This window comes from Lepisma saccharinum, chromosome 13 (assembly GCF_977018435.1).
Source record: "Lepisma saccharinum chromosome 13, izLepSacc3.1, whole genome shotgun sequence".
Lineage (NCBI taxonomy): Eukaryota > Metazoa > Arthropoda > Insecta > Zygentoma > Lepismatidae > Lepisma > Lepisma saccharinum.
In genome coordinates, this window is record NC_139241.1 from 4,022,824 (window position 1) to 4,042,735 (window position 19,912).

The 19,912-nt window shown below is 37.3% G+C and overlaps 1 protein-coding gene across 3 annotated transcripts; it reads right to left on the minus strand.

Moving 5' to 3' along the window:
* Window positions 1–7,942: 7,942 nt before the first annotated feature.
* Window positions 7,943–19,384, minus strand: LOC145996856 (cytochrome b-c1 complex subunit 8-like). 3 transcript variants are annotated; one of them, XM_083133391.1, is made up of 3 exons: window positions 19,293–19,384; window positions 13,919–14,079; window positions 7,943–8,121 (listed from the first exon to the last, which is right to left on the minus strand). In XM_083133391.1, the coding sequence occupies exons 2-3, from the start codon at window positions 14,070–14,072 to the stop codon at window positions 8,027–8,029; spliced, it is 249 nt and encodes an 82-aa protein (XP_082989517.1). In that variant the 5' UTR covers window positions 14,073–14,079; window positions 19,293–19,384; the 3' UTR covers window positions 7,943–8,026. The 3 variants fall into 3 exon arrangements, with proteins under 3 accessions (XP_082989517.1, XP_082989516.1, XP_082989515.1); XM_083133390.1 differs by having other exon boundaries at window positions 19,246–19,305; XM_083133389.1 differs by lacking the exon at window positions 19,293–19,384 and adding an exon at window positions 19,011–19,124.
* Between the last annotated feature and the right edge of the window lie 528 nt (window positions 19,385–19,912).

Sequence of the window (19,912 nt, forward strand, 5' to 3'; positions counted from 1 at the left end):
TACAGTCACGGACACTTCTGGGTTGTAATGCTACCAATAGCTTTCCATGAGATTGTTACATGTAAAATCACATTAAATATATCAATTTTGGGGATAATGCTCATCCCCAGATAAAAAATCTGGAAATGAAAATGCATTTGATTCCGCAGCATGTGGAAAATCTATTAAATAGCAAATTGTTCGGCGATTTTTGCAATTATATCTTACGTTTCAAAGGAAACAAACTTTGATCCTGGAATATACATTGTTCTCTGCTTACATGGCACATTTCGTCAACTTTCAGTTACATGAAACCAAGTGTATTAACATGGTGATGGACAATTTGACTATTATTACCTTCGTCACTGGTTGTGCAAGGTGGGCCAAAAGTCAAGATTGGATATTGATATATTATTATTACTGTAAAAGAAAATGCATAAACTGTATGAAAATGAACAATATATATTAAAGAGTGAAATAGGACAAGAATACCTGTAAGATTAGTGTATTTTAACTGCAGCATTCGGTCCTCTATCGGAAAACCTGATTCCTAAGGACAGTATTGGGATTACTGACCTCTATCGAAAACAGACAAACTATTACCACACAGTGAGGTTACACATTCCATTCAACTTACGGTGACTTTATACATTAATTTTGCTTCTTAATCAAACATTCTTCCACTATAAATAGTACCTGATTGTGCCTTTGGCCCATCCTGTAAAGCCAACAACAATCATAAATGTAGGCAAATTATATCCATCACCATCTTCATTCATTATGCCTTCTGCAATGTGGGATTCAAGAATTGAAACATAAAGCACAAATAAGCAGAAATGAAGAGAGGGTAGAAGGAAAATGCCTACTGTTATTTTTGCAGCTGATGGTACAAAAAAAATGTTTACATTCATTGATTTAGTTTTTCTTACTTCGCTTCTCTGCACGTTTTGCTAACTGTGAAGAATAGTATGAGTGTTGATATGATGAAATTGGTGAAGGGACACTCACAAAGATGCCGGGATTTAAACCCGTAACCCCTGGCATGGTAGTGCAGTGTCCTAATTACTCCGCCAAGGATGAGAGCCACAAAGAGTAATTGATATGTGGTGCTGGTGATAGACATTATCTACGACTGAGATCAAGAATATGTGGAGGCGCACTAGCTATACATTCCCTATGTGCCTACATGGTATATATCCACCACCATATTTGAAACCCTGGCATGGAAGCAGTGGCACTGGTGTTTGCTAGTTTAAGTCACGGGGAAGCCGGTTGTTGTATATTTTCTGAGGTTTCAGAAGTCTTGGGGCTAGTACACATTGTTAAGCACAGGGGATGATTTTTTCCTCAATTTTATGCATACAGATGGAGACGAACACCAACAAAGACGTTCCACCATCCATCAGACCACCTCCATGCTTCCTCTACGACGTGGAAAATAAGTACACCATCTTCTACATGACACCTTAGAACAGAAAGTGAGCCTAGATCTCGACCATAACAGTGCTTGCAAGGTTTATCTAGTGGTTACAACTTCAAAGTGAAATTGGTAAAAGTACATTCCAGACTGTTGACTGTTAGTACTACGTTTGATTACTTTTTATCATGTTGTATGTATGAAGAGATAATTGTGTTTTAACCACTGTTACAGACACCTAGGGCTCACTTTCTGTGGAATAGCCTGTATGCCTCCCTCTCAGAAAAGATTTGTATCCATGTTTAAAGATAGCTAAATGAAAAATTGAATCAGAGAAACACTGTTGCAAACTTATCAAATGTCCTTCTTGGCATTATCGCTAGTACACAAGACCTTGTCGCCTTGCAATGAAAGGGTCCCAGGTTTGATACCCGGTGGAGGCACATAGTGGTTCACGTTGCTGCGATTACCTGCAAAGGAACTCATGGTCAAAGAGCCAATTACACCCACCACTTGGGCAAGAAGTGACGTTAAAATTCCCCCTCCCCAAAGCAGCGATTAAGGAAACAGAATTTTGTCAAAATAACTGTTCTGAACTGTGATTGCACACCGGTTAGTATGGTGATTCCACTGTAGATACCTTTTCATTTTACAAAGGTACATTGGCATGCGAAAATTAAAAGATCTCGATAAACGAGAATAATGCTTCTGCAAAGCAACAAAGTATAACGTACTAAAGTGTGAATGATATGGTCCTTTTGTTGGAATATCCACTCAATGAATATGGTTTTACTCTCTTGTGAAGATCCACAGAAGATGTGGGAAACTATTAGCAACTAAGATGATACTAAAGTGGTTTCCACATCGTGAAGGCACAATGGACTCTTATGAACAATGCTTGTCTTATGGGAAAACAAAGCGCGCTATTGCCAAATATGTCGATTTTGAAATTTACATGAAGTAGAAAGAAAAAATTACAGTAACGTAGAAAATTTTATGTAGAACACAATGGCGAGGACAAAAATTGTGAACTTTATTTCATATTATTTTAAAATAATTAAAATGCAAGTATTCATTGAAACCAAATTTTGAACATCTTTTCTATTCAAAACGTTAAATCATGCAGTAAAATCACAGGAATTGTTACGAAAAAATCGACACTACTATGAAGTTGTCACTGGTGATGATGGTGCTGAAAATTTGGCAATATTTTTAAAAAGATGTCCTTAAAAAATAAATTGTCGAATAAAATGTGCAGGTTTTTTATTGCCACAGTGAAAAATGTCGTCTCTGGACAAATTTTGTTTTATAAGTCTACGTAAAAACTCGCAGCGACAAAGTTGTATAGAGAATTACTCAGTATTGTAAAATCTGTGCGAGAGAGATTCAATATTAATATTGTGGACTCGATTGCAGAAGAGCATGGGCAGTTGTTTGTATGTTGGCTCCATACCATTGTGAAATTAATCCAATTGAAATGGTATAGTCAGATAAAAGGACATGTTGGACAACATAACATTAGTTTTAAGGTGAAGGAAATGGAATGTTTGATACACAGTGCATTTGATTTAGTCACCCCGGAGCAATGGTGTAATTACTGTAGGCACGTCGAAGGGGTTCAAAATATTATGTGGAATGTGGATCAACTGCAGGATGACATTGAACCTCTAATCATTAGGATAAAGAGCAGTTCATCCAGCAGTGAGGAGACAAGTTCTGATGACGGCAGCAGTGAATAGTCCGAAGACTCACCGATGAAGGGTGTTGAACAATTATCCAATTAAGGTAACACTTATTATATAACATTTGCGTTATAAACTGTATTACTGTATTAACACATTAGATAAATGAATGTTACTTTATGAAATAGATGAATTATGCTTGCATTTCATAAGTCTCTCCCCATACTTTGTTAACTCCGGTTAATAATAACAACAATAATAATAATAATAATGGAAAACTACCAACTATAACAAAAGTAACAAAAACTGTAACACTGGTACAATACATACAACATGTTTATTGTGAAAGGAAGCAAGTGCGGTAATCCCGGCTGGCGATAAGAGCTAGCACACCTTAAATGGCAACAGCGCGTGGTTTCTCCATAAGAGCCATTGTGCCTTCACGATGTGAAAATGACAATAGACAAGGTGTCTATCACTATTAAAGTGAATTTATTAAAATTGGAATTGTGCCAATACTGGAGCAAAATTGTCTTGGTCATTGGTATTATTGTTTCAATTCGTGGGTGTTAAATTGAAAACAACATGACGATGGTGGGGACAATTTGCTTACTATTATATCCGCATAGCAGTGGCTACATGCTACCACATTAATTGCTAGTAAACTAAGTTTTTTCATATATTTTTATTTAATTGTATAGTTAATTGCTCATTATATATTATGCAAACTATTAAAACAAGCTTCCAAACTGGAATTTAACTTGACTATTTAAAGAACCTAATGACTGGTTTACGCACGGTCCTGTTCAGATAAAGTAACACATACTTTAACTGATCAATCTTACAAAATGTGCCACTTTATGTGAACAGGAGTGTACATCACTGATCCTTCTCCATTGCACAATTGTGACAACTGGGTGTCGTACCCAAAGAGGACGAGAGAACTGAAGCAAGTGGCTATTGAAAAACAAATGACCTGAATGGTCAGTTCCACCACTGCAGCACTCAGCGTTGGCAGGAGAACACTGTTTCATCCTTCATGCTTTCTGTGCCATGCTTGGGAAAGGCAGTGTTGCTACATGAAAGGAATTTCCCTTGCTGCAGAGAAATTTAGGTCAAGTTTTAGGAAAAACGGAAGATTTTATGAAAAATGTAGAAATGGCCAGTGATTTGAAGTTGTTGGACTTCTTTTTTCGTTTTACTTGCACGACTGCTATGGTGTTTTATTTCTGTTATATTTATTTATTTATTTAATTAAAGTTTCAGATACAGTACTGAAAGACTATTTTATACTGAAACTGTAGCAACAAGAAGAAAATAAAAACAAAAATAAAAATAACAACAACAAAACAAGACAATACAAGATGGCAGACGAAAAAAAGAAATTGTTAAACGTACATTCTTAGCGATTGTCGGAAACTGTGTTCTGACAAGAAAATATCGGTATTTACAGGCAGGTTATTATATAAGTGGGGGAGCCTACAGTAGAGACACCGCTGTAGGAGAGAGCCTTGTAGCGGGTATGTGAAAGAGCTTTACGTTGCGGGTTGGCCGTGCGGATACTCGTACATGAAATTGGTTGACAAGGAATTCAGTTTTGATTTTGCCATTAATGATTTTATGCAAAAATGTCATGTCTGCTAGTTCGTGACGAGTGTGTGGTGACTGGATCTTCAAAATAGACATAACATCTGTTTTATGGAGGTGTCTGATAGAAGAAATTATAAGGTGAGCAATTGCAAGGAAAAAGCTGAGGACAGAATCAATCCTGGAAAGATTAGTTTTAGAAGTCATAGTCCAGATGGGGGAGCAGTATTCAAGAATGGGAGAGATAAAAGGATTTGAAAAATATGCTAATGGCTGATTGGTTTTGGATTTCAGGGAACCTGTACAGAATACCAAGGAGACGCATGGCTCGTTTAGTAGTATAGTAATGTGATCATTGAAGTTTAGCTTTTTATCGATGATAACACCAAGATCTTTTTGAGAGAAAACATTTTTGATGGGACAGTTTTCGAGAGAATAAAGAGAGATCAGTTTGTTCCTTTTTAAGGAAATGGTGAGGCAGGAGCATTTCTGAGGGTTCAATTCAAGTTTCCACTGGCGACACCACGCAAGTAGTTCTGTAAGAGCTTGTTGTAGGATTAGAGAATCGCGTTCCGATGAAATTTCTTTGAAGAGTTTACAGTCATCGGCAAAGAGAAGTACATTTATGGGAAGAGAAGACAGTCTGTCGGGCAGATCGTCCATGTAAAGAAGGAACAAAAGTGGGCCTAAGACACTCCCCTGGAGGACACCGGACAGGACAGGTAGAAAGCTGGAAGAGGAGCCAGAGAGGATAACACGCAGCTCTCGTGCAGGCTAATAGTATGTTAGCAAAGATCGAAGTTTACCATGGATGTGAAATCTGGATTGTAATTTATGAATATGGAGATTATGGTTAATTTTATCGAAATGTCCAAATATATAACGTCAACCTGGGAATTGTTTGAGATAGACTGAGTAGCATGAGAAAGTAATACCGATAGATAGGGACATTGAATATTTGCGATGCACGAAATCGCGAAATGTGAAAAAAAGATGCAATTTTGAACATTCTGCATGTAACTACACCCCCAATGATGAAATATGCATGAGTTTTATTCGCGAAGTAATACGAAATGTGTGCTTTTCCACAAAATGAACACTTTTTCGCAAAATAACCATGAAATATCATCAAATTAAGTAGAAAACACGCAAAAACCAGCAATCGAGGTTGTGCGTGCAAACTGTCGATTTGTAACGAAACGTTTGTCTAAAGTTTCCTACCACTTGCAGCTGAAGAACATTTTATCTTCGATCACATCAGGAAGACGCTGCAAATTGGGATTTCCCATGCACATAATCTCAGTTCGAAAACTTCGCTCCCTGTCAAGGTGCATTCCTTTCTTCCCCCGAATATGCAATTTAGAAATGAAGTGATTTTGTGTTGATGTTTTCTTTTTGGTTGGACAGCTAAGTACTTGGGTATGTGTACAGTATATAAAAATGAATTAGTTTATTAATTTATTGCTCTTTTGTGTGTTGTTTCCTCTCATGATGAAAAAGTGTGTGCCAATTTTTTTTTTCTCCACCGCTGATGTAACATTTTATTTAGCGCTCTCCTCAGTTTTTATTTACCATAAATTTGTCTCCCTACCGATAGATTGGTCCAGCAAGAGCTGCCTGGAAGAAAACCATGCTGAGCAGTATTTATAAGGGGAGATGTGAACTTCATCAAACTGTCTTTGATTATTTTCTCACAGATGATAGAGAGAGGTGACAAAAGAGAAATTGGTCAATAAGATTTTACAGAATGTTTGTCTCCAGATTTATAGATCGGTACAACATTTGACAGAGGGTGAGCCAGAGAGTCAGCAGTGTTGCGAACATAAAAATTAGACTCGTCACCATGAAGGTCCCTCCATTCCAATGGAAGCATCACACTGTAATTGTTCGAGACAACCATTCACAATATTTAACACTTAAATATCCCAGACTAAAATCGTGCAATGGCCTGCAAACTTCTCTCCATAGAAGTCAGTATGATCTCGATGCGTTACTGACATGTCAGATGCATTTTAATCCTTTTTTCCGACACATCGTAAAGGAGAAAATAGGTACAAGCATTGCTTCAAAACTTTTTACTGGTTAAAGATACATCGAAAAAACATTCAGTAATGATTTTCCCATGAAAATATAGCTTGACTTATCATATCGCCCTAACCTCTTTCTATCATGACCAATTGTGCCCACCATAACTCCTTTACAGTTTATAGTGGGTGTTAAGGGACTTTTGACTCACCCTGTACACAATAAATAAGAATTGTTGCTGTAAACCATGTCAGATTTTCAGAATACACCATTGGTGTATAGTTCACCAAATGAGGCAAGAGAAAGATTAAGCCTTTCAGCTAAAATATGAGGCATGTCAGGAAAGTAAAGAAACAACATAGGGAAAATATGTAACGCAGAAGTTGACAACACTGATTGTAACCTTGATCCTTGCTCTTTCCAGCAGCATCCATTCACAGTGCTGCGCAGAGTCTTGTGAAAGTCACACGTGCTGGAAATGGCTGTGGCGATAAAGAATCCTGCCAAATGCGAAGTGCATGCTGTGATACGGTTTCTCCAGGAAAAGGCAAATGTCCAGCACACATTCATTGTTAATTTGCAGTTTATGCGAACATTATGAATCGTCAAAATGTGACGAGATGGTGTCGTGCATTCCAGGGAGATAGAACAGATATCCAAGACGAACACAGGAGCATTTGTGATGTCTGATGACCTTCTAAAATGAAATGAAAGCACCCTTCCACTTCGTCATATCTTGATGATCATGATGTTCGCATAAACTGCTGCAAATTGACGAATATCCACTGGAGCATCACAACCTTCTCCTGGAGAAACCACATCACAACCTGCACTTGACATTTGTCGAGCCTCTTTATCGGCACAGCTATTTCCAGCATGTGTGAACGCCACAAGACTCAGTGCAGCACTGTGAATGAACGCTACTGGAAAGAGTAAAGATCAAGGTTACTGTCAGGTGTCATTTCATTTTATGCCTTACATATTTCCCCTAAGGTATAAATAAGTTGTATCTTTACTTTCCTAACCCACCTCGTAAAATTTGTGCATGTTGTATCAAAGTATTTGTTATCTTTATCCAGCAATAAATTTGCCAATATCTACAATATCAAAAATTCACAAGCACAATTTTAAGTAAGTAGTTATTTCAACAAAAATTCAAATCCAACACAACCCAGTTTCATTTGCAACATACAACAATTGAGCATTCACTCTTTCAACTTCTAATTTTCTGTAGGAAAAAAAAAGGAACTAGTTCTTCTCACTACAATAATTTTTAATATACAACACATTTACAATCTGAGATGATGATATTTGCACTAATATGATGCATTCTAAGTTACTCGTCGTTCTCAAAATCTGCTGGATTTTTCCTCTTGAGCTGCTCATGTTTCTTTTCCATATGATCAAAGACGAGATAAGCACCGATGAGTGCTATGAAAAAGAAACAATGCATGTAGGAATATATTCATGTTCAGATAAAGTGCCATATTCTTCAACTGCCCAACCCTATAAAATGTGTCACTTTAGGTTAACAGGTGGGTACAAACAGAATCTTCACAAAAGCCAGCTTTTTGCAACTCCAATTATGTACTATTTTATAACTGTAATTGTGTGCTAATTGCGCCCTATTTCATATCAGCTTGTACTCATGTGATCAGGTGGATAGCAATAAGTAAATAAATCTCCTTTTTCCGTGATATCTCTATTCTACATTTGCATCTTTCTCACTGGACCATTCTACACCTTGTCAAGCAATTTTAAAATTAATTTCTAGCTTCATCATTTTTAACCCTTTCTGGACGTGATTTTAAATACTGCTTTTTTCCAAGGAGACATTTTTGCAGTTTTTCAGAAAATCATACAAAATATTATATGTTGTTAACTGTGTTATTATTTAACATTTTCTTTCTGAAATCTAAATACATCCTCTTTATACATATACCGTACATTTCTGAATTCAAGACGAGGTTTTTTACCACAATTTCGTGCCCAGAAGTATGGGGTCGTCTTGCTTTCGCAGCATACTATGTGGAGATTTTCTTTTCTTTACTGAACAGAACCACAAGCTTCCATTAAGCTCTCACACTACCCTCTGCCATGCATACTGCTTTAGACTTGAATATTCGCATCCGCTTTGAGCATTGTTGCACGATAGCCCATAGTGAGTATTGTGGTACACATTTTTTTATCAATTGTTGTGAGATGATGTAGATTCCACTTTTAAACTTGGTAGTAAAGTGTGATATACCGTCCTATACAAAGTGCTACGTATACGCTAAGGGATGTCTTTATCAGATTTTATTTTTTGTGTACCGGTACTTTTATGGTCTCCTTCAGTTACTTGTAATAAGGTAACCATTTCTAAGTTTTGAAAATAGTTTTTCTGTAATCCCTTGTTGAAAAATGGGGGGGGGGGCACATCTTGGTTTCGGAGTCGTCTTGCAATCAGAGATATACGGTACATAGTACATTATATTTTGTAAAAATTTTCTTATATTTGAGAAACAAATTTTGGAAAGGAAAAAAAAAATAACTGTATAAAAGTTACTGAAAAAATATTTTCATTAGGTAATCTAGAATGAAATAATGAAAATAACCCAAAAATTTATATTAGAATCAAAATTGTCGCTAACTGCAAAATCCAAAGTGGAATCCTTGTTAAACATTTCCACAAGTTGCTTTAATAATTTAATGCTATTCTCAAGAATATATAAAAAAAATGCAACATGATTTGACATAAGAACTAAGAAAATATAACATCTAGTGGTTGGAATTTGAGAGAGGCGGTGGCAACAGTGTGATAATAGCCTAAGTACAGCACCTAGAATAACGTAGTGTGGAAAACGGCATGGTTCTGCGCTCTCAGGCTGGTTCCACTCGAAAATGATCCGCTAGAGGCGCTGGTGTTGACCCCAGTGCTTGGGGTTCGACTGCTTATAATGGAAGTAAATGGGGTTTTTGCTGCAACGTCTGATTCTTTTCCTTGTAACATTTCTTTGTATCAGAAAATTGTTATCATACTTGGTTCAGTAGTCGCGAAAATATTAAAGAATATTATGAACCGTCGATCATGACCTGTCCTTGAGTTTTTTTTTATTAACAATACGGAAGAAAACATAGGTATGGATTGTAACACGTAACATGACAATTGCTGCGAGAATTAGTATTGTGTATGCATTATCCTGAAAGGTTCATTAATATTGTCATTGTCGCAAATATTATTTTTATGGAAATTCACACAGACAATACTCGTTTATTTTTCAAAGATTGTTTTACATCCACTCGCGGGTTGTCCAACTTACCACCCAAAAACTCGCAAGTGTGAAATATGACACTTTTCGTTTCCCGCTTACTGGAAAAATGTAAACAACGCGTTGGTTGAGTTATATTTTCACCATGTCTGGAAACTGTCGCCACTGTTTTGTGCCTGGTTGTTCTAGTGGATATCGTTCAAGTAAAGAAAAGGGTATTTGTATATTTAGTGTTCCCAAACAAAAAGATAAATTAGCCGAGTGGAATCGTGCAATTCCCAGAGCTGACAAGGAACTCTATGACACAGCTGGTGTTTGTGAATTGCATTTCGATGAACAATACATTATCAGAGATTATGTTCACGTAATAAATGGTAAGGAGGTAAGGTTGCCAAGGATGCTTAACAAAGGATGCAGTGCCTACGAAGTTTCCAAATCTGCCAAATTATTTCACAAAAACTGTTCCTAGAAAGAGAAAATGCAGAGAAATGTGTGGATCAAGTGCAAAAAAGCCAAAGAACAGTTTGACATTTAATGAAAGTTTGTCCATTCCCTCGCTTAAAGAAAACCTCACGGTACCCACAGAATTTTGGGGAAGGCATGTATTTGAAAATTGTGCTCATATTATTGCATTTTTTCTCCTTCATGACACTATTTCAATTTTATTAGTATACGAAAATAAACTTGTGTACACAATCCAACGTTTGACGTCCAGCCTCACATGAGATATGTTGATGCTCGTGTTGCGTTGCACATAAAACGTATTTATGTTACTTTTCTGTGTAAATTAATGCCATTTCGTGACTGCAAATCACTCCAAAAATATAACTGTTTCCATCAATTCACTTACCGCCTTTCTAGAGAAACAAATCTATACAATATATTCCAAAAACTAACTAAGCCGCATTACTTTCATAACAAAATTAGCACCGGGGTCGATCGCACTGCCATCTATTTGCCATCGTCTCGGGGAACCAGTTTCTTGGGTCGTCTTCCACACTACGTTATTCAAGGCGCTGTAGCCTAAGTTAGTAAACAGTAAAAAGTATTAGGTGAGCTACGTCATATCAAGTTCGAATTCTTTGATCTCTTGGGCCACGCTAATCACGGTCAGAGTGATCCGGAAACTGATATTTTCTTTATTTGATCCCCCCCGCTTGATCCACAGGTCATCAAAGTTCCCATCTTCTCTGTTTAGCTTATTACTCCTATCTTTGCAGAAAGATGCCGCTTCGTAAACATTCTGACTTATCGGTTTATCATCATCGTGACAGTCTCAATTGTGTGCTGTTCTTCAATTATATGTTCCGATAACCCAGTTCTTGGTATCCCTTCCTGAATATCTTTATCGTGTTCACCCCATCAGGATTTCATGCTTCTCCCGGTTTGCCCTATGTATTCTTTATTACAAACACACTTTATGCTATAAACCCCTTTTTTGTCATCTTCTTCATTCTCCTTTTCCTTACAGTCTTTCTTTTATTCCGTGAAATACTTCTCTACGTTGCACCGGGTCCTCATCCCACATTTGATACCATATTCTTTGACCACTTTTTCTATCTTTTCGGATACTCCGTTGAAGTAAGGGATGCCTATGTACTTGTACTGCTTTTCTTCTCCATCAATTCCATTCTCTTTCCTCTCCCCCTTCCAATCCTTATCTTTAATTTCCCTGTCTTTTCTACATATTTTGTGGGCTTCTGTACAAATCCTATTTAGGTCATTCTCCTTATATCCGTTCTTTTTTCCCACTTTATAAATACATTCCTCTTCCTATTTCTTTTCATCCTTTTGGTTGCACAATCTTATGCCCCTTATAAAAAAGTTGAGGAACACGTTATTTTTAACCCTTCTAGCATGCTCTGATTTATTGTGGATAAACATATCTCCAGCTAAGGTTTTATGGAATACCCCTGTCTTAATTTTCGTTCCCGTTTTAACGATCCTCAAATCCAAAAATCCAATTTCATTTCCTACCATTTCTTCTTTTGTGAATTCGGTCCTATTGTTCTCCTAGCAACTCGAGCATTTTGTGAGGTCTGTATTCCTCCCGATTACCAAGATATCAGCAACGTATCTTCCGAAGTATTTGGTGTTTCCTCCCACTTGTTCGTAAACTGCCATCTCATGGTAATGCATAAAAATCCCCGATGCTATCCCGGAAATTAGGTTACCCATTGTTAGTCTTTCCTTCTGTCTGTAAACCTCTTTATTGAAACTAAAATAGTTGTACCTAGTGCATAGATCGAACCATGTTATTTTCTTGCTCTTGTATTCGTGTATTGCCAGTTATTTTTTTTTATGCTATTCATATTATCGTGCGAGAGTGATGATAATGTCTCACTGTGCTGTAAGCGCATGTCTGCACTATCTCAAGGAAATGAAAAATACTAATATTTTTACTATATATTTCCGTCCAATGAAAAGTTCCGAAAAATTTGCAGAGCAAAGGCTATCGAAAATACAACATTTCAGGTTGCTAATATTTTTTTACGGGAATGTTTGGAACGTGATTTACAATCCGGATTACTAGGAATTACACCAAAGAAGAGGCGGAAGTAAGGTGCCGTTCTTACATTGATAATTCCAGGTACACGTGAACAGGTCAGTTATATAACAGCGTTCTTGCAAGATGTGTGAAGTAGGGATGGCCAAATCAGGATTTCTTACAAGGGAGTATATGATAGTGAAATGAAGAACACAAAACTTAAAAAAACAGCTTCGATAATATATTCTACTTGAAAAAATGGAAAAATTTATTTAAACCTCTCTCCAATATTCAGATTGTCTCAGAAACCCGGTAGTAAAATTTCTGAATTAAGATTTTAAATTTTCTTGAATGCAGATATTCTTGGCCATCCGTAGTGTGAAAGCGATGTCAGGAAGACGGTTCTGCTTTGTGCAGAAAACGAAACAATTCTTATCACAAGACAACAGGAAATACTTTGTGTCTTGTAATATAAAAGTTGTGGCGATTGGGTGCCAAAACTGGGGGGCAAGAACAATTTACTTTCTATTGTTGCACAATGCATTAAGAGGCCATTGAGAAGTATGAGTTTTGGTTTTAAGTCCACTTTATGCACAGTAAGGCTAATCGGGACTGGACCTACAGTTTAAAGTGGGATCCGAACCACTTGTGCCTCCACCGGGTATCAAACCCGGGACCCCTTGATTACAATCCAATGAAGCTACCACTACTCCATCGGGGAGGCCCATTAAGAGGACTTACTGCAGGAGAAAGAATATAAGAAAAATTGGGGGGAATTCCTCCCTATGTCTCCTTCTAATCGCCGCCACTGTTTGTAAAGCAAGGGCATTTTTTTCCCAAATTCTATATTTGAACAGCAGGATTAAAAATGTAAAGGAGAAATACCATGAAGCAATCCCCATGAAGCTGCTACTTTTATTTTACAAAACATGAAGTACTTCCTGTTAACAATTGGCTCCAAAGCTGCTGTTTATACTGTTTGCTTACTTACATTTTTTCTATCCACAATTACATTCATGTATTCTATGTAAGTTGTATTGTCAAGCTCTTTAATATGAATTTCTCCTCTTAAAACAAGGGTGTTGCAGGCTTTACAATGCTGGAAACACCAGACACTCTGAGAAGTTTCATCCTGATGACGTCACAGAAATCCTGCTGGGGTTGTAAACATGGGGGCTGAAAAAAGGCAGTGTTATGACCAGACCTTCAAGAGCGGGAGAAACTAGCGGTCGACGGACCTTGCTATGTACTATTGTATTATTTACATTCGTTGCAGAATATGAAAGTAATTTCTATGAGAAAAATACTGCATAAAAGAAGAAAGCAGGCAAATACTGGTGTTTTATTTCAGTTAATTTTGTTCAACGGAATTCTGCTTAACAAAAAAAAAATCTACATTTTCCAGTACTGACTTGTTCAAAAAATTCCACACTTAAGGGGGTAAAGAGGAAGAGGGATGCATGCATACGAAAAAACACAAATCACTTACGAGGTGCAAAGCGGAAAACTGAAGACGTGAACCTCGTGAATGTATTCGGAAGGCCTTTGGACAACCAGCCAGCGAATGCTCTCTGCTCAAAGGGGGATAACTTGTAGGTGATAATCCCCCGTATGTAATACAACTGGCCAAAATGCTTACCCATCTTGATGCTGTAAGAGAATCAATTTATAAAAGGTGAGAAAATCTACTTTATCATGTTAAATATACATATTATCTTAAGTTTAATGTATAAGCCCAAACACTAGCAGACACATTTTTTTTGCTTTACAGAAGGGGACTGGATATTACATGATCTTCTAGGGCGTCATTTTACGCTAAAAAATATTTCATAATTACCTTCTGAACATGTTGACCGGCACAATAGAAAAAAAATGCCTTGGGGTCCCAATGCAGCATTACAATCAATGCATGCTACGTGTATATAATTTGGCTCACAGCAAATTTATTGTCTTTCGAGCATTGTTATTGTTCTCTGAGCATTGAGTCCTTTGTTATTTGTAACATTACACTGCTGTATATTGTTGTACCGATATCCTTTCAGGAACTGGCCAGCAATAATTCAAAGCCAAACGCACAATCGAAAAAACTTGAAAACAGTTCACAAGTATTTCTTTTTTTGTTTACTTGTCAGATTTGAGAGAAATTTAAGGCAAAAATAAATATAAAAGAAGTTAATGTACATCTATTCATGTGATCCAATTTTTTAACATTGTTTGTATTAATTGTAACAATTACAGCATCACTAAATTAGATTTTCAGGAACCATCAACAGAATTTTGTCCATGGAGCCCCTCTTCATGTAACATGTATGTTATAGCATTGTGCTGTGATTTGCCTGTGCACCACGAGGCTCCCAAGGTAAACAGACATAGAGATATAAATATGCTTCACAAGGCCACAGGCGTAAAACTAGCATGAGTTGAATACAATGTTAACCTTTGTTTGAAAAGTTGTTCAAAGAGAAAAATGGCAATCAGGGATCTTTTTACGGAGGATTTGCAAATATTACTCTGGTTTTACTGAATTCTTTACTACTTTCATTTAAAAAATTGGTAATGGTTCTGAATGTTTAATTTTTGCAAGTCTTGTATCAGGTGTGCCGGTTAATAATTCTTAATTTTGTCGCTGGATGACGCTTAAAGCAAGGGTTGGTGCACAGTCTCAACTGTTACGTCAGTGTATTGCCAGGACAGTACCTATCAAAATGCCGTGGATGTACAACCGAGTGTGAATGATCGAGATATTAGGTTTGTGTGGGAAACATGTTGACCTTCAAACCAAATAAGGAGCATGTGCGGCACATCCTGCTTTTCTTGTTCAATCAAAAGAAAAATGCGAGTGAAAGCCAGTGTATCCTTGTGGAAACGTACGGTGACAATGTCCTAACGCAAAACGTGTGTGTGCGTTGGTTTCGACAATTCAAAAGTGGTGATTTCGACTTGAAAGACAAAGATCGCCCGGGCCAGCCGAAAAAATTCCAAGACGCTGAATTGCAAGCACTGTTGGACGAAGACGATACACAAATGCAACAACAACGGGCAGAGAAGTTAAATGTTGGTCGCCAACATTTAACTTCTGATGATCTGATCATCTTCATGCCGTGGGAAAGATCCAGATTGGGCGACAAGAGACGGAAAAGTGATTTTGCAGCACAACAACGCCTCATCACATGCAGCAAAAGGCGTCAGAGACACCATTTCTGCACTTGGCTGAGAATTCTTGACCCACCTGCCATACGCACCAGACTTAACCCCTTCGGACAACCACTTGTTTTCATCAGTGTCTCACTCACTTTCCCAGCAACATTCCAACAATTACGAAGATATCGAACAATGGCTTGCTGACTGGATCACCTCAAAATGTGAACGATTTTTCTGGTAGGGCATCCACAATTTGACGGACAGATGGGTAAAATGTATAGTTATCAATGGCGCATACTTTGAATAAAGCATTTGTTACCTTTCTCCCCAGATACACTTGTTTTCTTTCGGATCAATTAAGAATTATTAACCGGCACACCTGGTAGAAGTGCTTTAGAATACTGGGTAACACTTTGATATTGTCCCAATGGATTTCTTCATTTTACACAAGAAACTATTTACGGAAATGAGTTTCTGTAGCATTTATAAGTTCATGGAGGTATTTTCTTTCATCATGGAATCTATTTCACCGGGAAATCATGTATTTTTGTAACAGCAATATATCTCTGATGCACAATTGCCCTTGCTTTCATTAGCTTGCACTAGGTGAACCAAATGTTTGATGACGTAACTCCCTGTCAATATTTCCAACCACGCCGTTTTTTTGCAAGATGACAATTTTAACTATGTTTGCCTAACCTAACCGAACCTTGCCGTGAATGGTTTGTGGGGCTATCCGAGCATGGTTCGTGGGGCTATTCATGAATTGGGGCTATCCGTGAATGGTTTGTGGGGATTTTTCGGTTTGTGGGGCTATCCATGCATGTTTTGTGGGGCTATTCATGAATTGGGGCTATCCGTGAATGATTCGTGGGGATTTTTTAGTTGACAAGGTTGGAAAGACTGCATACCCACTGATGATCTACCACGCTAGTCAAGTTGTCTCGCCATATTGTGTCTTAGGTAAGCGAAAAAAGGAAGAACAATAATTACTCCTCATGTCACAAACTGAAATTAATTTTGTGAAAAAACCAAAATAACACCTTGAAGAATCTTTCGCAATGCAGAATACGTAAGTACGAATGTTAAAAATCACGAAATATACGAGTGAGAGGTGTTGGGACAATATCGAAGTAGTAATGAATACTGGAAACAACTGTGGAAGTTCAATGACTGGACAAACAAATTAGCACAGCTAAAAGCTTCACTAAGTATTATTTACTGGAGAAATTATGATTTAAAATGTAGCTTGCCTGAGAAGTTGATCTTATTTTCTGGTCGACTGGGAATTAAACAATATTTTCTGGTCAACTGGGAATTAAACAATCTGAATTTGGGCCAAAAAATTGTATTTTTGTCAAAATTTCAGGAGGGGCTGTACTCCCATCATCTAGTGTCTCCAAAGAAATATACAAACAAAGCATTTTCATTTCGTCAAATATTGGACCACAAGGGCAATAAATTGTTAGCTTTGACTTGTTGCAATATGTACCCATTTTACCTTAAGTGGCAGAGGGTACAGGAAATTGCATTAGCTGTCTCTGCTACGACTTGTGCAGTGGAAAGGTTATTTAACACCTTAGTGTACAGTGAAGATACAGTTGTAGTAACAATGACTATGGATGTGCTGAAAGGGTGGGGCATGATAGGTGTTCATCAAAAAAGGATTGTCATGGATTTGAGTGCATATTATGGATTGGCTGTAAATCGATTTGTCCAGCAATTAAAATTATTGTATTCTGTCTTACTGGAAATGAAATAAACGTTTGTTCACATGTTAAAATACAGCAAATTTACATTTTAAAAATACATTAATGTATCACATTGTAACTTATCCCCATCTTCACTGAAAAGAAGTTTCAGTACGTCCATCTGAGGTATTTCTAGTTCAAAATATGTCAACAGTTTGTTATATCGGAGACACATTAAAATCGGATACTTTCTGTTTTGCATGGTTCGTACTTACCAATTGTATATTGCGGAACATAGTTCAAGGTGCCATTATGCTTTATACACGTAAACAAACAAAATTTTTTACATAGAGAGTAGTTTTTCTTATTCCATTTTATTTGCTTCCGTAACACACAATATGGCGGGCAGAGGTTGACTAGCATTGTAGGTATCCAGTGTTTCCAACCTCCTTCACCAAAAAATACCTATTATCGTTTTCGTCACGTGTGCAAATTGTACATTATGCACGGGTAACTGACGGATAGCCACCGGAACCATTTCCGATAAGGTTAGGTTAGGTTTGGTTAGACAAGCATAGTTAAAAAAGGGGGGTTGGAAACACTGACAGGGGGTTACGTCATCAAACGCATGCAGCATCCGGTTCACGTAGCGAAAGCAATGGCACTTATGCGTCTGTGAGACATTTCTCCTGAAAAATACATGATTTTCTGGTCAAATAGATTCCATGATGAAAGAAAATACCTCGACAAATGTTGGAAGCCTTAGAGAAATTCATTTACGTAAGTAGTTTCTTCTGTAGAAATGAAGAAATGTGTCTCCGATATAACGAACTGTTACCCAAAATATAGACCAAAATGAAGGATTAAAACATCCACAAACCCAACACTAGGAATGCCTTGGTTCAGATGGTTTTCTCAAACTTTAATACCCATATTGGCCAAAGTTTATTTTCTTTTATTGCGATTTCATCATGCTACGATTGCAATTTTAACATGGTTCGATTTCGATTTACTTCTGTTAACACATACTGCGGAGTTTTCGCAATTACTTAAGATTTTGTTCAATATATGCTTCCGTAGTTAGGTTAGGCAGGCCAGGTTTGGTTCTCTTAGCATTAAAATAAAGTCCCTAAATGCATTCTACTAAGGTTCCGATTGACTTCTACATTAATTCCCACTAGTCTACGATATTTACAATCGCTTGTTAACGGAAAAAACATTGTCCATGGGAAGCGCGCTAAGTTGTCTGTAAAAAAGGTAAAGTGTTCCCCTGTGCATAGCACAACGCCATGAAGGCGTATAGGGGGTGTGGGGGTAACGCCCCACACTTTCTTGATCCGGTCGTGACTGGGGGTGATGTGATCAGCATCACGCCCCTGACCGCCTTTACCCCCCAGGGTTTCCCCCAGGTACCCATGTTATTCGACGCTGGGTGGGCGCCGGGGCCGCTTCCAACGTTAGAAAAGTTGTCTGTAAATTTGAAGAAATCGTTCGTCCGATACGAGAAATTTACCTTGTTATTTTTCAACATAAATAACTTTTCTTGAAATCCAAACAGTGCGCATTACTTTAAGGAAGGTTCTAATTTCGTGTGACAATGATTGCCAAAATTCTACGATTCTTAGTGTTCCTGCTAGAATAATTTGAAAAAAAAATCATAAAATAATTGGAACCGTTACCCCGATATTTAATCTATAAATGTGGCTTCATTGTTACTTGTTCTCAACCTAACAGAAAATCTTGTTATACCTATAATTTAGATATAATTTCTCGTAGAGTTTTAATACGCAGATGGAACCTCGAAAAATGTATCCAAAAAATGCATTCTGCATCCGATTCTGAAGAAGTAATGTTTGGATGAGATTCAAGAAAAGAGGATAAGGAATGCTCAAACTAGTTATAAATCGTTAGTGACCAAACCTAAATGAATAATTTCAAACAATGAATTCAATTATTAGAACTAAAAATATTTATATTAGCTTACAAGGAAGAAATATTATTTCCTAGCCTCAATATCCAATTCTAACTCACCCGCTGCAATACACCACAGATTACTGTTCTATATGAATTTTGTTGAATACCCTGCACGTTTCATGGTTCCCTGTAAATAAGATCATATTGAAAAATTAGAAAATAATGGTAAATAACGTATAAATCCGAAAGTAAAGGAAAGTGTCTTCATTCTAGTAGCTTAGACTACTTGCTGTTTGTGTAAAATTTACTATTTGAGAGTGCAATGCCATCTTTCGCTGTCTGTGGACTATTTACAATACAGTGAGTCCGCCAGTAGAAATCGGCTCATGGTAAGTTTTGTATGACTTACGATGACCGGACCCCTCTCCGATTTTCTTCATATTTGACATACTTACTAATTGAGGCCTGCTAATGACTAATCTGAAGTTAAAATTTGTCGGAAATGTCTAGAAATTGCAAAATACTTGCGAACCATTGACGCTAGCCCCACAAACCATTGGCGCTAGCTCCAGGAACCATTGACGTGTGGTTAGGTTAGGCGAACATACCTAGTTAAAATTTGGCGTCGTGGTAGTATCAAGTATCAGGAATATATATATTTCCTTGTGAAACAAAAAAATTCGCGAAAATCGACGGTTTCCATTCCGAAAACTAACGACTTATTTTCGCTTATTTTG

Coding starts and splice junctions, on each gene's coding strand:
- LOC145996856 (XM_083133389.1), bottom strand. CDS start 19,093: ATGCAGAATGCATTTTTTGGATACATTTTTCGAGGTTCCATCTGCGTA. Junction 14,080..19,010: donor AAATTATATCTAAATTATAG/GTATAACAAGAT, acceptor ATTCTCTTACAG/CATCAAGATGGGTAAGCATT. Junction 8,122..13,918: donor AGTTTTCCGCTTTGCACCTC/GTAAGTGATTTG, acceptor TCTTTTTCATAG/CACTCATCGGTGCTTATCTC.